Below are 21,429 nucleotides of genomic sequence, written 5' to 3'. Positions count from 1 at the left end.
TCTGAATAACTTTAGAATGCCTCATTTATATTTGTATTTATATTATGGAAAATAAATAATTAAGGAAATTTAGCTAGCATTGATTTGTAATGAGGAAAAATGCCTCCTAGTCATTTCTGATGCTCTGAGTCGTTTTATAGTAATTATAGTTGTTTTATAAGTAATTATTATTTTTATAATTCCTTCATTTCTTGTTTTGAAGGATGTCTATAAGACATTCTGCTATGAAGATCATTTGCTAATATTAATTTATGGAATAATAATGTTTAAAAGCTAATATTTTCTAGTATTCTAATGAAATATGAGAAATTCAACCCAAATACATGGAGAGGTGCCTACTATTACAAAAATTGACATGCCATGCTTTATTGATGACCATGGGAGGCCTGCCCCTTTGTGAGCAAATATGGAGGGGTGGTGGATTGAGGGGGAGTGGAGGGGAGGTGGGGGAGGATATGGGAGGAGCGGAGGGAGGGTAGGCTGTGGTTGGGATGTAAAATGAATAAATAAATTTAATTAAAAATAATCAAATGTCGGGCTGGAGATATGGCTCAGAGGTTAAGAGCACTGACTGCTCTTCCAGAGGTTCTGAGTTCAATTCCCAGCAATCACATGGTGGCTCAAAACCATCCATTATGAGATCTGGTGCCCTCTTGTGGTGTGCAGATATACATGGAAGCAGAATGTTGTATACATAATAAATAAATAAAACCTTTAAAAAATCAAATGTGAAAACTCATGGAATTCATATAAAATAGCTTATAAAACATGTATAAATTTAAATGTTTCTAAATCAGAAGACTATAAATATATTATTTAATTGTTTATTAAATTTCTTACTCCCAAATAAAGATAATTTGAATTTCAGCTCTCAGAAAAAAAAAAAAAAAGAAATTCAACAATTGATTGTGTTGCTTAACTCTTCTCTTAGTTTGTTGGGAATGACAATTTGGACCCAGTGCCCAATTATGTCACCCTGTAGCTACCACACATTTGTGAATCTCCATACATGTTGGCCAAGCTAGTTGTCCAGATCAACAATGCCTGTTGGTAGCTCTACTACATGGAACATGGTATCCAACTGATAGCCAGATTCCAAGTGATGACACCACTGGGGAAGGAGATGACTCCTTCAACAACTTTTTAGTGAGCAAGGCACTGGCAGGCATATGGTCAGGGCAATGTTTGTAGACATGGAAACCAGTTATTGATGAAGTTCATGCTGGTACCTACCACCAGCTCTTACACACCACAGAGTTTGTCACAGGCAAAGACGATGTTGTAAATAACTATGCCAGAAGCCACTACATTGCTGGCAAAAATATCATTGACCTTGTATTGGAGCAAATTCTCAGGTTGGGAGACTAGTTCATGGGTCTTCAGGGCTTCCTGGGTTCTATAGCTTTGGTAAGGGAATTGTCTTCAGGTTCAAACTCCCTGCTAATGGGTGACTTTGTTGATTATGGAAAGAAGTTCAAGCTGGGGTTCTCCATGTACCCAGAACCTAGGTATCCACTGCTATTGTTGAGCCCTACAATTCCATGGTCATCACCCACACCACCCTGTAACACTCTGATTGTGGCTTCATAGTAGATCCTGATGCTATCTATGACATCTATCTTTGAAACCTCAATATTGAGGGCTCAAACTACACTTAACTGCCTTTTTCAGCTAGATGGTGTCTTCCTTCACTGCTTCCTTCAGATTTGATGGGGCCCTAAATGTTGATCTTACAGAATTCCAGACCAACCTGCTGTCCCACCATTGAATCCACTTCCTTCTGGCCACATATATCGCTGTCATCTAAACTGAGAAAGCCTAACAAGAGCAGCTTTCTGTAGCAGAGATCACCAAAGCCTTCTTTGAACCAGCCAAGCAGATAGTGGAATGTGACCCTCTCTATATGTTCTAGAAGCACATTCTGAAAATGAATTTAGTGAATGTTTTATAACATAGGTAAATTTATTTTTTCTCTAAAAGCGTCTTAATTTGTGCTTCATGAAAATGGCGAGTTTGTCTTATTTAGCCCATGGCTGCAATTTCTCCACATCTATCTTAGCATGCTACGAACACAAAATTAATATTGCTCAGAAGAGAAAGCCATGAAAACTGCTCTCAGTTTGGCTGACTTCTCTGTGATCTTTAAAGCTTTGACCTTTCTCAAAGTTCTTAGTAGTTCATTCTTGCTTACTGTTTTAGATGTGTTTTGATTTCACACTGCACTTAGACTCATTTTGTTATGTCAGGATGCTCTGAACACTGTTAAAGAAACTAAAATAAAGCTGACTGCAAGTTGTTTTACACTAATACAAAGCAGTAAAATAGCATGTAGAAAGCACTTCCATACATGATCCTTAAGTTCAATAGATATTTGTAGAACATATAATAAATGTATGAAAGGTCAAAATGGAAAATACATATTAAAAACTTGATTTCTATTTATTTACATTCCAGGGGAAAGCATAAAGTATGTGCACCAATAACTATAATAATACAGTAAGTTCTAGATAACACTATACCACAAAAGCCATAAATAACACATTTTTAAACTAAGTTAGGAAAACAAGCTTGCAAGAACTAAACTTTTAATCCTAGTATGTTATCTACTAGTGTGTGTGTGTGTGTGTGTGTGTGTGTGTGTGTGTGTGTGTGTGTGTGTGTCTGTGTGTGTACTTCTTTTGTTGCATATAATTTAGGTGCATACTCCTTTCATAAATGACTAGCTCTTGTATGTATACAGGGAATGAATTTGTATATAAATAAAATCACGGTAGTTAATGGGAATACTGTCAAGAACATTTGTCTTTAGATTCCTATCATAATATTATCGCATTCTTCGCTTAAGACTCCTCCTCCAAATGTTATGACAAACTTTTAAGATCCCCCATGGAAGGCCCTGGGGAGCAGAAAGGGGATGGGATAGGTGTTTGGTAAGGGACAGGGGAGTAGGGGAGGGAGAGGGAACTGGGATTGACATGTAAAACAAGCTTGTTTCTAATTTAAATTAAAAAAGAAGAAAAAAGGCTCCTCTTAACATGAATAACTTAAGGACTAGTAGAAAAGTATTTTGCAGCCCAAATATTCCACCCTCATACATCTCACTGATTTTCCACATTTATTTTTGGAGATTACTTCCTCTCTTTCAAGGATGTCATTGTCTTTTGTTTAGCTGTAAATAGCCATGGCCTTTCTGTTACTACTTTCAATAGGAACACATTCATTTGTAGACAGCAAATACACTTTTCCATATGTTATTGATTCATTGTTTTATTGTGGCAAGTATGCTTAAAGTTAGGTCTAACTGCTTCACAAATTTAAATGTACAATACTATATTAACTATGGAATGTTAACTGTAGACTATTATTGTGTAGCAAGTCTCAATAATTTTTTCTCTTGCATAACTGAAACTTTACACCCAATCTGCAGCAATTACATGTTGTCATTACCCATAACCTCCTAGAAACTACTGTTCCAGTCTACCTTTCTATGAGATTGGCTTTTGAGGATATATGGTATTAGTTGAATAATGTGGTATTTGTTGCTACATAATTCCATGTAGCACAAAATCATTCAAATTCATCCAGATTTCACATCACAGGATTCTCAATACTGAATAATATTTCCTTTTATGAACACACAATGATTTATCCAATAACCCAATTGTGTTTTTTCTTTGTTTTTGGTTTTTCGAGACAGGGTTTCTCTGTGTAGCTTTGGAGCCTATCCTGGCACTCACTCTGGAGACCAGGCTGGCCTCGAACTCCCGGAGATCCGCCTGCCTCTGCCTCCCGAGTGCTGGGATTAAGGGCATGCGCCACCAACACCCGGCCTAACCCATCTGTGTTAATAGAGGTGTTTCCCTATTTGTGAATAATGTTGCAATTAATGGGTGGTTAATATTTAGTGTCAACTTCACAGGGTCTAGAATCTTCCAGTAGACAAGCCTCTGGTCATGCCTATGTGGAGTTATCTAGATATCTAGTTATTTAGTTATCCTTCTTAGTCCAACTATTGCTGACCATATGCCAATGATTGTGGTACCAATCACCATGGCATAGGAAACCTACAAGCAGATGTAGCCTCAAAGAAAGCTGACTCTAGTTCTCTGAGCAGACATCAACTGCCAATAGTTCCTTAGCTAGGGAAGAAGACTGCTGAGGCCCTGCCCTAGATCACACTGGAATTTTGAGTGGTGTGATCTTATGTATATATTATGAAGTCAGCTACAGCTACTGTGAGTTCATGTTTGAATCAGCCATGCCATGTCCTTTTGACCAGAATAGATTCTAAAGCCATTCCTGTCCACTATAACACACAGTTGTATTGTCTATTTCTTTGTTTGCTTTAGCTAGTTGCAAAATTTAAAAACATGGTTGCCTTGCATCCCTCAGCTTTTGAAAGTTCTACTATTTGTTCATACTTCCTTTTTTCTTGGATAGTCTATTCTAGATTTATTCTGAATTTGATGCCATTCATTTAAATAATGCTTAATATATATAAAACTGAGGGTGCAAATAAACCTAACCAGTAGAGAAGAACAAGGGTTTGTTATTAGAAATACTCTACAGTCTCTACACAATATTATCATGTTAAAGTTTCTAAATATTTTAATAGTCAATTTGTCACTTGTATTCCACACTATACTGTGAAGTATTCACAGTAAGTAAATTAACCCAGTCCATATATTTCAACTTGTCATAGCTAGGACAATTATTTTACAATAATCTTTTATCATGTTAAAATAACATCACACTATAGTTTATGCTCATAATTACATACATATACACAAAGATACAGTATTCTACCTTGATTTTGTTGTTTCCACAAATTTCAATACCAATTCTGAAATGTTCTGTGAGCCTCAGATGAGGTGGTCTAAATGTCCTGTTTAGGGCTGAACACTAAACCCTCATTATTGTACTTGCTATTCTTCCTTAATAGACAATACTAAATGACCTCATCTAATTGCTCACATTGTTTGGTCTGCTATTGTTAATTTTATATGTCATGTGCAAAATATTAATGAAATATTGAGATTGTGTGATGAATTTCTTATACATTTTGGGACAAGGTTTTACTACTATGGTGATTTAGAACATTTTTTGAATTTAAATTTTGAAATTTCATCCATGTGTCTTATACTTGAGTCATTTTCACTGCACCCTTTCACCCCTCTTCATGTGTCCCTCCCACACTACCTCTTAAATTCATGGAATTTTCATATTTAAATCCAGTAATTTTTATATTTACATAATACTTGATGAGTTTATTTAATGTTGCTTATTTATATATGTAAAGGGTTTACCACTTTGGTTTGGATAACCTATTAAGTAGTCCACCTCTTAAAAACCATCTATAAGACAGGTCCATCATTAGACATACATTTTATAATAACTATATATCAGATATTTCTATACTCTGCTATTATTCAAAACTAGTATTATTCAAAATAAATTGTCTCACCCCTTCATCATGGAAATGAATCACAGGGATATAATTATTTCATCAACAACATACATTGTTAATATATCTATCATGTGCTATCTTCCCTCTTCAACTAATTCAGGACCCATTTTTGCAATTGTTCTCCATCCTATGTTACTCTAATGTATTCACCACACTGGTCACTGCTGAAATCATCTTATATATTTACTTATTTATTTGTGTCTCTGTCTCTCTTCATTCCACAGTAAAAGCACCAAAATAAGTAAAATCTTATATGTTCCATTGTTGGGTACATAGAACATGCTTATTAAATCTTATTTTGGTTTTGTTTTTAACAAAATAAAATATAATATGATAAAACAAAAAACCATCACCTTGAAGTTAGACAAGGCAAACCAACAGAAGTAAAAGATATCCAAGAGGAGATATAAGAATCGGATACTCACATGTTTACACATTCAGTAGTCTCCTAAAAAATACTAAATTGGAAGCGACAATATACATGCAGATGACATAGTGCAGACTTGTGCATTCCTATGCATGCTGCTTCAGTCCCCATGAGTTCAGATAAATTTTGTTCATGTTGACTAACAAGGACTTGTTCTCCTGGTGTCCTGTATCTCCTTTGGCTCTTACACTCTTTCTACCTACCAGCAAATAGCTTAAAGTTGTTATTTTTCAGAGAATTCAACAGTGAATCTGTTAATAATCACCAGAAGTTTAAGTTATAAATGTTTGAAACTTTAAGTAATTCATATTTGAAAAGTGCAAAGTAGTGGATGGTTTTGTGTGTCAACTTGACACAAGCTAGAGTCATCAGAAGAAGGAGACACAGCTGAGGAAATGCGTCCTTCATCCACCTGTAAGTCATTTTCTCAGTTAGTGATCAATGGGAGAGGCTTCAGCCCATGGTGAGTGGTGCCATCCCTGGGCTGGTGGTCCTGGGTTCTATAAGAAAGCAGGCTGAACAAGCCATGGAAACTGAGCTGGTAAGCATTGTCCCTCTATGGCCTCTGAATCAGCTTCTGCCTTAGGGTTATGCCCTGTTTGAGTTCCTGTCCCGACTTCCTTTAGTGATGAACAGCAATGCCAAAGTGTAAACCAAGTAAACCCTTTCCTCCCCTACTTTCTTTTAGGTCATGGTGTTTTATCACACCAGTACAAATCTTAACTAAGACAAATTTTTACTAGCATAGGGCAGTATTGCTATGACAGAGCAGACAATGTTTGGGGAGGATTGTGGAAGGATTTTGAAACTTTGAGCTAGAAACCTCATTGAGTGTTGAGACATCAGTGAGTCATTCTGTTGAAACTTGGAAGATAAGAATATTGAGAGAAGTGCAGGGATGGAGATGATCAGGGAATGTACTGTGCATGTTTATCTTATTGATTGTTAAATAAAATACTGTTTGGCCGATGAGACAGCAAGTTAGACAGGACTAGGAGTCAAAGAGGATTCTGGGAAATGTAGTAGAGAAGTGGTGATCCAGGCAGGAAATGACATAGCAGGGAGACTCATGTTTAAGTGAAGGGGAAACAGGAAGGGTCCCTTTTCCGCTCTTCCTCCAGCAGCACAATGTGATCTACCGGCAAGGAGGGACGCCTTAAAGATAAGTCTTATAAAATATATAGTTTTATGATAGTTAAGACTGAGTTAACAGATGAGAAATCCTAGTCATTGGCCAAGCAGCTTTAAACCTAATACAAGTTTCTATGTATTCATTTGGGCCTAACTCGGGCGGGCGGCTGTATAAAGCGCACATGTGGCAGTGGGACTCGGTGGTTTTTGGCAGAAAGATTTATCGTTAACATGGAGGTCTGGCTTGCAAAATTTCAAAAGGAAGGTTAAACACTACCAGGGCCATTTGTTATTTTGAATTAATACCCTGTGGTTCTGGTTAGCTGGGGCTTAAGAATAAGCTGTGATTCGAAAGATACCAGAACTACTAAAGCACTCCTTTTGTTTCAGTTAGCTGGGGCTGAGGAATCAGCTGTGATTCACAAGATACCAGAACTACGAAAGCAAAATTTTGCTTTGCTGGGACAATTGATGCTGGTAATTTGGGGCTAAAAAATTAACAGTGATTAAGAAGAGGTGAAATCTTCTGGGAAGTGTTTCATGAGAGCGTAGAGAAACTATTCCAGAAGTGGTCATGGTTGTACCTCATGCTGGTAGCCGGACATGGTAATGTCTAAGTATCATACAAGTGGTACTGGTCTTGAATGCTTGAAGGGGTCATGGAAAGAAGTTGAAGCTTCTAACTGTGAAGGGCCAGTAAAAGCCATTGGAAGAATTGCAGACTTGGTAGCAATAGAATGACCAGGACTGAAGGAAGAAGTTGAGGCTTGGTAACATGAAGAGAGCCTATGAGAGGCTATTGATGCAAGTGCAGCCCAGTTACAGCAACAGACCCCAGTGGTTTGGAGATGCCAGTACCATGTAGTGACCACCAAGAATAGTAGTAGAGATGGACTGGATCCAGCTGGAGTCTAGAAGACAAGTTGTATTTGCTACAGTGGGCAAAGCTGGAGAATTGAGTGGATCCCAGATATTGGATGGTTGAATTTTTTTTTTTTTTGCTTTCATTTGATTGTGCCCTGATTTTTTCTCTCTTAAAGTAAGAAAGAATTTTCCTGGACCCCCCAGTTGAGACACTTGAATTTTAAAACACCTTGAATTTTTAAAGAGATTAACTGTTTCAAAGAAACTGAAAATTTACTGTGTTTGAATTTGTAAAGACTGTGGGATACCTTAAGTCATTTAAGATCTTAGGGATGAATAAGAAAGGAAGAGTTGGGGCTTAGTAGTGATGTGTTTGTTTGTCAAATTGACAAAGGGTCAGTTGTACTTAGTGGTGTTGTGTGCAAACTTGACACAAGCTAGAGTCATCAGAGGAAGGAGCCTCATCTGAGGAAACACCTCCTTGAGTCCCAGCTGTAAGTTTTTTTCTCAATTAGTAATCAATGGTGGAGGGCACAGCCCATGGTGGTTGCTACCATCCCTGGGCTGGTGGTTCTTGGTTCTATAAGAAAGCAGCTAAGCAAGCCCCATGAAGCAAGCAAGTAAGCAGCTCCCCTCTATGGTCTCTGCATCAGCTCCAGCCTTAGGGAACCTACCCTGTTTGAGTTCCTGTTTTGTCTTCTTTGATGATGATATGGAAGTGTAAGCCAAATAAACACTTTCCTCCCCAACTTGCTTTCTGGCCATGTCATTTTGTTGCAACAATAGAAACCCTAACTATGACAAACAATAAAATGTATCATATCAAAATCAACCAGTTATGGCTTTATTTTTTTAAAGGATTCTAACCTGGATACTAGGCTTACTAGAAGAATTCTGGATTTTGGTTTAATGATTTGGTGTTGTTTCAATATGTTGCCAGCATTTTACTATTTGATTCAATAGATGGAGTTGGACAATGTTTGAAAGTCAATGAGCTATGGGAAATTATATTTTCTACTTAGGGGATTTGTACAATTTGTCTCTGTTATATCATCAAAATCCATTAATCATGAATTTTACAATGTGGTAATTTAAACAAATACCATTATTGAATTTATAATTTCATTTATTTCCTTCATATTTCATTGATAGCCACTGAGAAACTTTTATATGACAATGTTACTGACTTATATGAATCTAGTCAAATAAATTCTCTTTATGTAAATTAATATTTATTATTTCAATGATGCAGGTAAAAACAGTCTCCCTCACAATGAACTTGTACACTTAAGGTTTTATAAAATCTATGACAACATACTTTCCTTTTGTATTGGTTTATGCCAAGTACAGAATAAACTTTAATTTTCAATTAAAAAAATAATTTTCTGTATATACCCAGTAACTGACACTTTTATTTGAAATATTAATTTGTGTCTATAGATTTCTTTTAAAGTTTTCATTCTGATTGTTATTGTTCTTTCATATATAGTTTAACATTTTAAGATAACAGACATCCTATTTAGTAAAATGAGAGAATGTATTATGAAAATAGAATTTTTATATAAAAATCAGAACACATATATTTGGGTATACATATATACATAATTAGCCATCGAAAAGGTAGGAACTCTTTATCTTTCTCTTGCTAAATGAACTCCTAAGAGTAGACATTACAGTCCACCCTGCCTTTATAATTATTTTCTTGGAGTTTTGTTTCTGAGTTTGTTGATAGAGAGGCTGTACTTTTAGACCAGTGATCAAATTTCTGTTGATGACAGAGGAGAGAAATGATAAGTAGACAATTTGGGAATCTGTACTCTATGTGCTTTAGTTTCCAATAGCTCTTAAAGTAGTATGATTCATTGAGAGGTTTGTGCAGTAGAGAGCTTTTGAATGCCACTGTGCTGTGCTGTGAAATTGAAGTTCTTAAAGTACTCTGTGTTTACCAAGAGACAAAAATATTCACTTTAATACAGTTATTTTGAGAAATGGAAGTACAAATAAATTTTCAAGTTATTGTTTAAATGTTTTTCCTTACTGCTCATATAAATAAGTTTATTCTTTTAGCTAGTGCATCAACTTTCCTTAAAGTGAAACATTAGACATTATATTCTGTTTTTCTCAATGTTTCTTTATCTTGAATTTTAAGGATAGTGGACACGCAGTGCTCAATGGTATCATAAGAAATAACCAATTCATATCACACAGAAACAAGAAAAATAAATACAGAATTCAATCAGGCAAAAAGCTATTCTTGAGAAATATATATATAATTGTCTTACATAAGGAAAATATTTGCTTTATAAAGAATGTGTATCCCAAAGTTTAAGAGTAAATATAAGACTACTACAAATGAATAAATTTTACATGCTATATAACACTAAAATTATTTTTAAAGCATTTAAGTATGGCTAAAATTAGAGGAAACTTTGCTTTTTCTATTTTCATGATCCAATTTTGGTAGTGATATATTCTAAATCAATTGAAGGAACCACTACATTTTTTCATATTACTGAGACCATACATTTTTTATCTTGTTAAGTAATTTGGTGAGTAGCAGATTGTTAAAATATAGCTTTAATCTTTATGCTTTTTGATAAATAAATTTGAGTTTTTTTATGGTCTGGACAACCTTAGAGTTTTTATCAGTTGGGAGAAAATCATTAATTCTGATGCTTAAATTGACAGAGGGAAATTTCTGTGGATATTTCTTAATCTTGCACTTTGCTTGTTTACTCTTATTTTTACATTTATATTGAAAATAGATTTTCTCATACATTACATCCCAACCAGAATTTCCCCTCCCTCCATTTCCACCAACTGTCCCCCCATTTCCCTTCTTCCTGAGATTGCACCCTCCTCTATTTCCTCTTTATAAAAGAGTCAACCTCCAAGAGATGACAGCCAAATAGGACAAAACAAGATACAATAAGACAATACAATAGCACTTATATTGAGTCTGGGCAAGGCAACCCAATAAAGAGGAAAAGAGTCCCAAGATCAGGCAAAAGAAGTAGAGATATACCTGCTGGCTCTGTTAGGAATCCCACTGTTAGGAGTGGGATTCCACAAAATCATCAAGATACCAGCCACAGCATCTACACAGAAGACCTGGCCTGAAGAATAATAATGCAGGCTCTGTGAGGCCAAGTGAGCACTGCTTAGTTGATTCAGTGGGCCACGTGTGCCTGGTGTCCTCCATCACCCCTGACCCCTACAATCTTTTGGTCTCCTTTTCCCTGGGTTCAATGATCTCTGAGTGGAAGGACTCCTTAGATATCTCCAATTTAGACTCTCCCTCTGCATGTCTGGCTGTGGGTCTCTGCACTGGCTCCCATCTGTTGTTGGAGGAAGCCTCTTCAATGATGGACAAGAGTGTAGTAGAATATCATTAGGAATCATTTCATTAAGTTTTTTGACAGTTGTGTTTTGTTCTATCCTAGGTCTCTGGACTGTGTAATATCTGTTCCTGGGATCCAGACAGTGTAGGCTTGGGATCTCTCTCATGGCATGGGTCGAAAGTTAAACCAAACATTGATGTGGAAGAAATGGTCTTCCTGAGGGATGAGGTCCCCTAATTGGTTATCCAATAGAAAATGCTCAGTCCTGCAATCATACATGTACAACTACCAATAATGGCCTGAGTAGGTTATGTTTATATATTTAGGAATTTACATGTGTATATGACAATAACAATCAAGAGGCCATGATTTCAAGGAGGATTGTGTAGGGATTTTTTATATGAGGGATTGGAAAGAAGAAAGGAAAGGGGAGATATTTTAAATCAAAACTTTTAATAGATCTGATAACAATTTCCTTGAGTTTGAAGAAAATTTCATTTGAGAAAACATGCATACATATGGAGTAAAATTTGATATTTTAAGAAATTTACACATTATATAAGAATATATAGCTGGGTGGTGGTGGCACATGCCTTTAATCCCAGCACTTGGGAGGCCGAGGTAGGTGGATTCTGTGAGTTTGAGACCAGCCTGGTCTACAAGAGCTAGTTCCAGGACAGCCTCCAAAACCACAGAGAAATCCTGTCTCGAAAAAAAAAAAAAAACCCAAAAAGAAAAAAAGAATATATAAGAGTTGTTTAATCTAAATATATAGTACAATTGATATACAATATATTCCATATTATGAAATATAAAATGCATAAACACATAATTATAATGGTACTTTATAGTTTAACCCTTATATATCACAGATTTATAATATATAGAAAATAGCAGGATAGAACTCCAGGAGAATCAAATACTTAATTGTAAAACATATACTCTTAGGGTGCTCTCCCTAGGATGTACCATTCACTCTATCTAGAATGCTTCTCACATCATTCTCAGAGTTTGAAGAGAAGATAATAATCTATAGTTATTTCATATTGTATACTGACTTCTGAAGATTTGGAAAGATACTGCAAAGTAAAAACAATCATGCTGCATTTGTGTTTCTGAGACTGGGTTACAGCACTCAATATAGTATTTTATATGTCCATCCATTTGCCTGTAAGTTTGATGATTCCATTTTTTAACAGCTGAGTACTATTCCTAGTCCAGAATGTATATATACATGACACTTTCATTATTCCTTCCTCAGTTGAAGAATATTTAAGTTATTTATATTTTCTAGGTGTTGTGAATAGAGCAGCAATGAATATTGTTGAACAAGTTTCTGGTGGATAAGATATCCAGTTCTTTTGGGATATACAAAGGAGTTGTATAGCTGGGGTATATATTTTTTGGGGTGTGGTTGTTTGTTTCTTTGTTGATGTTGTTGTTACTTATCCATACTGATTCCCAGAGGAGCTGCAGCCATTTACCGTCCTATGAACAGTGAATGACAGCTCCACTGGCTTTCTCCACATCTTGCCAGCATTTGTTTTCAGCTGTTTGGTAACCCTTGCCATTCTGACTGGGGTGTGATGAAATCTCAAAATTGTTTTCATTTGAATTTCCTTAATAACTAAGGATGATGAACATATTTTGATGCATTGCTTAGCCCTCATGATGTCTTCTATTGAAAACTCTCTGTTTATATGAGTCATTATATTTTTGACTTATGTATGGTGAAACAACCATGCATTGCATGAATAAAGCCAACTTGACTGTATGATCCTTGATATATGCTTATATTCAGATTGCTAGTATTCTTCTGAGGATTTTTGTATCTTGTATCTATGTTCATCAGTGATACTAGTTTGTGGTGTGTGTGTGTGTGTGTGTGTGTGTGTGTGTGTGTGTGTGTGTGTATGTCTCTGTGTGTGTGATCTTTTCATGATTTTGATGTTAGAGTAACTAGTTTGATACAACAACTTTGGGAGTTACCCTTATATTTCATTTTTTTTCTTTTTAAATATTGTTTAAAAAGGATTGGTTGTAGTTCTTCTTTGAAAGTGTCATATAATTCTGCTGTGATTTCATCTGTACCTGAACGGCTTTTAGTTGGAAGACATTTTATTACTGTTTATTTCTCCTCATGTTTTACAGATCTGTTTTGGCTATTGGTCTTTTCTTTGTTCAACTATTTTTTCTCCATTTTTAAATTTAAATTATAAACAAAATTGTTTTATATGTCAATCCCAAGTCTCTCTCCCTCCCCTCCTCTCCTATCCCCCACCCACTAACACCCTACCTATCCCATACACTTTCTGCTCCCCAGGGAGGGTGAGGCCTTCCATAGGGGGTCTTCAGAATTTGTCATATCCTTTGGGATAGGGCCTAGGCCCTCCCTCATATATCTAGGCTCAGGGAGTATCCCTCTATGTGAAATGGGCTCCCAAAGTTCATTCCTATGCTAGGGATAAGTACTGATATACTACAAGAGGCCCTATAGATTTCTGAGGCCTCCTCGCTGACACCCACGTTCATGGAGTCTGGATCAGTCCCATTCTTTTTTCCAAGCTATCACTCTGGGGACCAAGATCTCCCTCTTGTTCTGGTCAGCTGTTTCTTTGGGTTTCACAAGCCTGGTCTTGACCCCTTTGCTCATCACTCCTCCCCCTCTGCAACTGGATTCTAGTTCAGTTCAGTGTTTAGCTGTGGGTGTCTGCTTCTACTTCCACCAGCTTCTGGATGAAGGCTATAGGATAGGATTTAAGTTAGTCTTCAATCTCATTATCAGGGGAGGGCATTTAAAGTAGCCTCTCCTCTGTTGCTTAGATAGTTAGTTGGTGTCATATTAGTAGATCTCTGGACATTTCCCTAGTACCTGATTGTTCATCTTTTTATTTTCTGTTCCTTTGGTATGGCTGTTATAGATATATAAGTACAACCATGCAATTATGTTCATTTTGTGTGGCCTCATTTTCTTCCAATAATATCTTCAAAATTCGTTTATGTTGTAGTGTGTATCCTTTCAAAGTGAAGAAGTGAAGAAGATTCCATCACATACATATACTACTTTGTTTAATATATATATGCATATATATATACATCATTTATGCCTTATATATTTTATACATAGTGATTCTGTGAACATTGCTCTAAATATTTACTTGAGCCTCTGTTTCAAATTATGTAAGTTAATGTCTAGATAACAGAAATGCTATTAGAAACATGTAGAAACATCTTACAATTTTAACACAGTGGCAGAATACAAAATAATCTTACAAATATTATTAGCCTTTCTACACACACACACACACACACACACAAACATACTGTGAAAGATATTATGGACATACTTCAATCTACAATAGCATGAAAGACAATAAATATCACAGAATAAACTTATCCAAGAAGATAAAAGTCATCTACAATGAAAATTTTAAATCTCTGAAGAAAGAGATTGAAAAGGTCCAGAATACAGAAATGCACTCAATGTTCTTAGATCATTGTAAATATAATTTTGGAAATATCCATTCTGCCAAAAGCAATTTATAATTTCAGTAAAATCCCAATCAAACTACCTACAACATTCTTCAAAAAATGGAAAAACATTTCTAAAATTCATATGGACCCAGAAAGGAACCAAGAAAACCAATGCAACATTGAACAAATTAATAATTAATAAAGAATATTACTACTACTATTAATTATAATTTTTGAGGGATTGCTATTCCAGACTTAAAGATATATTATATATAGAACAACAATAATAAAAACAATAAGATACTGGCACAGAAATAGAAATTTAGGCCAATGAAATACAACAGAAGACCTAAACATGTGTTACTTGTAAGCCCAGCCATTTGCTTTTTGACACAGAGGGAAAAAGCATACAATGGCGAAGAGATAACATCTTCAACAGTGGCTCTCAAAAACCTGCATGTTCACATTTAGAATAATGATATTACTGCCATGTCTATCATCCTGCACAAAAATTAGATCTAAATGGGTCAAAAATATCAATTTGAAAATCAAAATGCTAAAAACTAAAATAAAAAAGGTAAATGCTAAAAGTGCTAGGACCTGATGGAGACATTCTGTTTAAACCCTCTGTCTTTCTGCATAATGTACAGCTGTGCATCTCTACATTGGATCCCATCTGTTTCCAGAGGAACCATCTCTGATGGTGACAAGGCATTCCCTGATCGATCAATCTGTCAGTATATTAGAATATCATTAGCAATCATTTCACTGATATTTTGGGCAATTGCTTATATCATTAGGAATCATTTCTTTAAAATTTTTGACAGTGGCTTTTGGTTCTACCCTAGGTCTCTGGGTTATGCAATCTCCAGTTCCTGGTCATTTGGTCAGTAGGACATGGGGTGCACATCAAGCTAGAACAAACATTGATTGGCCACATTGCACGTTCTGCATCACCATTGCCGCCACAGTGTTCTTGAGGGCAGGACAGATTGTCAAGTGTTTTGTGGCCTGGTTTGTGTCCAGGTTTCTTTTTCTGTAGCCTGCAGACTGTCTTCTCACACAAAAGAGACTAGAATGTATGAGTTAAGTGTGACTTGAATTTATCTATGAAAAATAAAGTCACAACATTGCTAGTAAATGTGACATATGAATCCACTTTAGGAATGTCCATGTCTTTGAATGAAGATCAAACTTTTCTTTCTTTCTTTCTTTCTTTCTTTCTTTCTTTCTTTCTTTCTTTCTTTTCTTTCTTTCTTCTTTCTTTCTTTTCTTTCTTTCTATCTATCTGGATATGATTGAAAATATTACTTTGAATTGAAACTGAACACAATCATGATAGCTATAAGATTTAAAGAAATAGCACAAAAGAGGGTGATGTTTTGTTGATTATATATATACATATAAAAATACTAGTTGTAGTGTTGTTCTGAATAAAAATACTATAACTCTTCATTTGAATGGAAGTTTAGGCAGTAATAATAGTGAAACATTTATTACTCTAGAGAAAATTTTAATGTAATTTGCTCAAATATGTTGTATATAGCAGTCATGACTATATTTCATATATATATATATATATATATATATATGGAGAATATTGAAATCTGTAAATTAATTATATGATAAATCATGTTCTCATTTTTGCTTAACTTTCAGAATATATGCTGAAGAACCTGAAGAAATGAATATCACTTCTGAGGATCACTTCCATTCTCGAAACCATGCAGATTATACTCTCAGTAAAATGCAAAACTATTTGAAAGAGAAAAAATTGTGTGATGTGTTACTTATTGCTGGACATCTCAAAATTCCAGCTCACCGGTAAATACCATATGCAGACAACATCCAAATGATACAAATATGAATGAGGAGAAGTCTGTAAACTGATTATAAATTGGATGAAGGAGAAATCCTGTTTTACTATGAAATATTGATAAATTAATATTTTATTATCCAATATTTAATAGAGACACAGTTGGAAATTTTGATGATGCAAATAAAATAACAAACTATAAAAAGTTCAGTCTACTTAGTTGCCCTTTCTAACATCAGTACAGTTTAACAAAATGTGATATTTTGTATATTTTATTTTGGTTTGCTTTGTTTTTTTGGTTTTTTGAGACAGGGTTTCTCTGTGGCTTTGGAGGCTGTCCTGGAACTAGCTCTTGTAGACCAGGCTGGTCTCAAAGTCACAGAGATCCACCTGTGTCTGCCTCCCGAGTTCTGGGTTTAAAGGCATGCATCAATACCGCCAGGCTTGTCTGTTTGTTTTAAGACAGCGACTTACTATGTCTGGCCTGGAACTTGCTATGCAGACCTGGGTGACCTAGAACTCAGAGAATCTGCCCAAGATTAAAGGCATTTGCAGCCATGCCTGACAATTGTGAACTTTTTAAGGAGAAAGCATACTAACAAGTTTCTCAAATGTATTGAAAGTTTTGCATCATCATTTGTGATACTGTTGACTGATATGAGTATTAATTCAACCTTTCTATTTCTAGATTGGTTCTCAGTGCAGTATCTGACTATTTTGCTGCAATGTTTACTAATGATGTGCTTGAAGCCAGACAAGAGGAGGTCAGGATGGAAGGAGTTGATCCAAATGCACTTAATTCTTTGGTTCAGTATGCTTATACAGGTAAGCTCTCATTGTGCATTAACTAACATTAACTCTACATTGTAGTCAGGGTTATAATTATTTTTGTTGTACAAGTATGGAAATATACCATTTAGCAGTTAAATCACTTTCTGAAAATGATAAAAAAACACAAAATAGTAAACTAATCACTGTAATATAAAATACAAATAATGTACTGTTAAATATTACTATCATGAGAGAAGAGAGGTATTTTAACATAAATATACAAGAATGTGTCATGTATGGGTTAAAAGTATGAAGTAATTCATCTATATTTTAATTATGTGTACTTGGTGATGAGGATATGTGCATATGATTTTAAATGCCATCAGGTATAAACAAGATTATTGAACCCTGGAGGTGGAGTTAAAAGCAGTTATAAAATCTTGTACATGGATAATTCATCAAAAAGATAGCATAAATGCAGCATCCATATAATTACAATTGAGTATAGCTAGACATCAATAAATCAGCACAAACATCAGGAAGGAAATTAAAATGTTCTGACATTCAAAGGAAAATGGAAACACAGCATACAAGAAACAGTGGAATATGAGAGCCATTTGAAAGAGCAAAATTTATAACTACAAATATCTACGTTAAAAAGTTAGAGAGATCTCAAATAAGCAACTTAATGAACATTATTGGTATCACAACAATTTAATTTTGATATTGGTAATCAAAAAACAAAAATTAAGATTAGGACATACATTAAGTAAATAAATAAGAATAACACAGTACAAAGGATCAAAGAAACAAAGAGTTGTGTCTTTAAAAATATAAGTAAGTATAATAAAATTAGAGAGGAAAGGGGAAATCTCATAGGAGATACCCATCAAATTCAGAGAATCATTAGAGTATAATTTGACAATATATATTTCAATCAATTGGAAAATTTAAAGATAATGGATAAAGTATAAACACATATGAATTACCAAAATTAAATTAAGATAATATAAAAATACTTCAAGTACAGCTATTTATGTGGGTTTCACCAGCCTGGTCTGGATTCTTTTGCTCTTCACTTGTCCTTCTCTGCATCTGGATTTCAGTTCAGTTCAGTGATTAGTTGTTGGTGTCTGCTTCTACTTCCACCAGCTGTTGTATGAGGGCTATTGGGTGCCATATAAGCCAGTCATCAATCTCATTATCAGGGGAGGGCATTTAATGGTAGCCTCTACTCTGTTGCTTAGATTGTTATCTATTGTCATCTTTGTAGATCTCCAGACATTTCCCTAGTGCCTGATATCTCTGTAAAACTAAAATCCCCAGACTGATAGCTGGGATACCAACATGGGGCTGATCTAGACCCCAGGAACATGGGTGTCAGTGAGGAAACCTCGGAAATCTACCGGACCTCCTGTAGTTGTTCAGTACTTATCCCTAGCACAGGTGTGGACTTTGGGCGCCCATTCCACATAGAGGAATACTCCCTAAGCCAAGACACATGGGGGTGGGCCTAGGCCCTATCCCAAAGGATACAATAGATTCTGATGACACCCTATGGAAGGCCTCACCATCCAGGGGAAGCAGAAAAGATATGTGATAGGTAGGGTTTATTTGGAGGTGTGGTAGGGGAGGAAGAGAGGGACAAGGGAACTGGGATTGTCATGGAAAACAATCTTGTTTCTAATTCAAATAAAAAAATTAACAAAAATACTTCAACAAATCTAAATCATGTAAAATTGATAAAGTATTTTTTTCATTTTTATTTTTTCTCAATTTTATTTAAATTAGAAACAAGATTGTTTTACAAGTCAATCCCAGTTCCCTCTCCCTCCCCTCATCCCCTGCTTCCCCTGCTAACAGCCTCCTATCCCATACCCTTCTGCTCCCCAGGGAGGGTGGGGCCTTCAGATAGGGGATCATCAGATTCTGTCATATCCTTTGGGATAGGGCCTAGGCCCTCCCCTGTGTGTCTAGCCTCAGAGAGTATCCCTATATGTGGAATACTGTCCATTCCTATGCTAGGGATAATATTGATCTACTACAAGAGGCCACATAGATTTTTCAGGCCTCCTCACTGAGACCCACATTCATGGGGTCTGGATCAGTCCCATGCTAGTTTCCAAGCTATCAGTCTGGGGACCAAGAGCTCCCACTTGTTCAGGTCAGCTGTTTCTTTAGGTTTCACCAGCTTGGTCTTGACCCCTTTGCTCATCACTCCTCCCTCTCTGCAACTGGATTCCAGTTCAGTTCAGTGTTTAACTGTGCTTCTACTTCCATTAGCTGCTCAATAAATGCTCTAGGATGGCATATAAGTTAGTCATCAATCTCATTATCAGGGGAAGGGCATTTAAGGTAGCCTCTCCTCTGTTGTTTAGATTGTTAGTTGGTGTCATCCTTGTAGATCTCCAGACATTTCCCTAGTGCTTGATTTCTCTTTAAACCTATAATGGCTCCCTCTATTATGACATCTCTTATCTTGCTCTCTTCTGTTCTTCCCCCAACTCAATCTTTCTGCTCCTGCATGTCCTCCTCACCCCTCCTCTTCTCCCCTTCTCACTCTCCAAACTCCCTATCCCCTCCCACTATGCTCCCAACTTTCTCAGGAGATCTTGTCCCTTTCTGCTTCTCCAGTGGCCCATGCATGTCTCTCTTAGAGTCCTCCTTGTTTTCTAGCTTCCCTGGCGGTGTGGATTGTAGGATGGTAATCCTTTGCTCTATGTCTAAAATCCATATATGAGTGATTACATACCATGTTTGTCTTTTTGTGACTGAGTTACCTCCCTCTGAATGGTTTCTTCTAGTTCCATCCATTTGCCTGTGAGTTTCAAGATGCCTTTGTGTTTTCCCGCTGAGTAGTACTCTGTTGTATAAAAGTACCACATTTTCTCTATCCATTCTTCAGTTGAGGTGCATCTAGGTTGCTTCCAAATTCTGGCTATTATAAATAATGCTGCTATATACATATGATGAATGGTGTGAGAAGGAAATTTGAGAAACATAACCCTTTACAATTGCCTAAAACAACATAAAATATCTTGGGGTAACACTAACCAAACAGGTGAAAGACCTGTATATCAAGACCTTTGAGTCTTTAAAGAAAGGAATTAAAGAAGATACTAGAAAATGGAAAGATCTCTCATCCTTTTGGATAGGTAGGATCAACATAGTAAAAATGGCAATCTTGCCAAAAGCAATCTACAGGTTCAAGGCAATACCCATCAAAATACCAGCACAATTCTTCACAGACCTTGAAAGAAAAATACTCAACTTTATATGGAGAAACAAAGACCCAGGATAAGCAATACAACTCTGTAAATAAAGGAAATTGATAAAGTAATTTAAAGTCTCCAAAATACAATTTAAATATCTGATACCTAAGAGCATTTACTACTGAATTTTGCCAGACTTTTAAGGTACTAATATCAATAATCATTGTGCAATTCCACAAAATGAAAAGGAAAGGAATGCTACCAAACAAATTTTATGAAAAGAGTGTTATACAAATAAAAACCAAAAATGAAGACATAACAAAAATCCAGTTATAGGCCAAGCTACATGAGAAACATAGATGCACATAGTCTCAATAAAACTTCAAGTTCAACAACACATAAAAAGACAATTGCCATGATCAAGTTGATGCAACAGAATTAAGAATATGAACATTCAAAAATGTGTTTGCAAATAACACATTAGTGCCAGTCATAATTATAAAGAATGAAAAATCTGAATACTTGTAACCAAAGAAAAATAGGTTAGTTAGATAGATAATATGGATTGTTAATAGGCAATGAACATGAAGAAAACATTGGTTCATTTTCTAATGGGAATACATTTTTAAACACCATGCTAGTTGAAGCAAAGACCATCTATTACATGGTTCCATAGTTGCAAGGGTATAAGAGAAATTGGCGGTTTAAAAATGTAGGATGTGATTACGCTTCTTATCCTATGAGATACTAGAAGTTCTCTCCTTTTAAATTCCAGTTCAAGAAATAACACAAGAAAATTTGTAGATATACTGCATAACCAGGAATATATATTATAGTTGGAAATAGAGCAAATGACAATATATATTACCCATAACCAGGAATACATATTATAGTTGGAAATAGAGCAAATGACAATATATATTACC

General features: G+C 35.6%; 1 protein-coding gene and 1 pseudogene across 7 annotated transcripts in view; both read left to right on the top strand.

Annotated features, from left to right (window-relative positions):
* The window catches only part of Klhl4 (kelch like family member 4), a 70,522-nt gene that overhangs the window by 19,697 nt on the left and 29,396 nt on the right, over positions 1 to 21,429 (top strand). For 2 of the 7 annotated variants that reach the window (XM_027432841.2, XM_027432839.2), the window contains exons 2-3: positions 16,364 to 16,528; positions 17,209 to 17,345. In XM_027432841.2, the coding sequence (XP_027288642.1) occupies positions 16,364 to 16,528; positions 17,209 to 17,345 (302 nt within the window). Of the gene's footprint in view, positions 1 to 7,005; positions 7,057 to 7,141; positions 7,503 to 11,332; positions 11,534 to 14,062; positions 15,438 to 16,356; positions 16,529 to 17,208; positions 17,346 to 21,429 lie in introns of those variants that run through there. The other 5 variants (XM_027432844.2, XM_035449807.1, XM_027432846.2 and 2 more) reach the window with 5 other exon arrangements.
* On the top strand, positions 1,006 to 1,912 carry LOC118239410 (annotated as a pseudogene).

Source organism: Cricetulus griseus, chromosome X, assembly GCF_003668045.3.
Source record: "Cricetulus griseus strain 17A/GY chromosome X, alternate assembly CriGri-PICRH-1.0, whole genome shotgun sequence".
In the NCBI taxonomy this organism is placed as follows: domain Eukaryota; kingdom Metazoa; phylum Chordata; class Mammalia; order Rodentia; family Cricetidae; genus Cricetulus; species Cricetulus griseus.
Note: the sequence above shows the minus strand (reverse complement) of the source record. Positions and strands in the feature narration are given on the sequence as shown.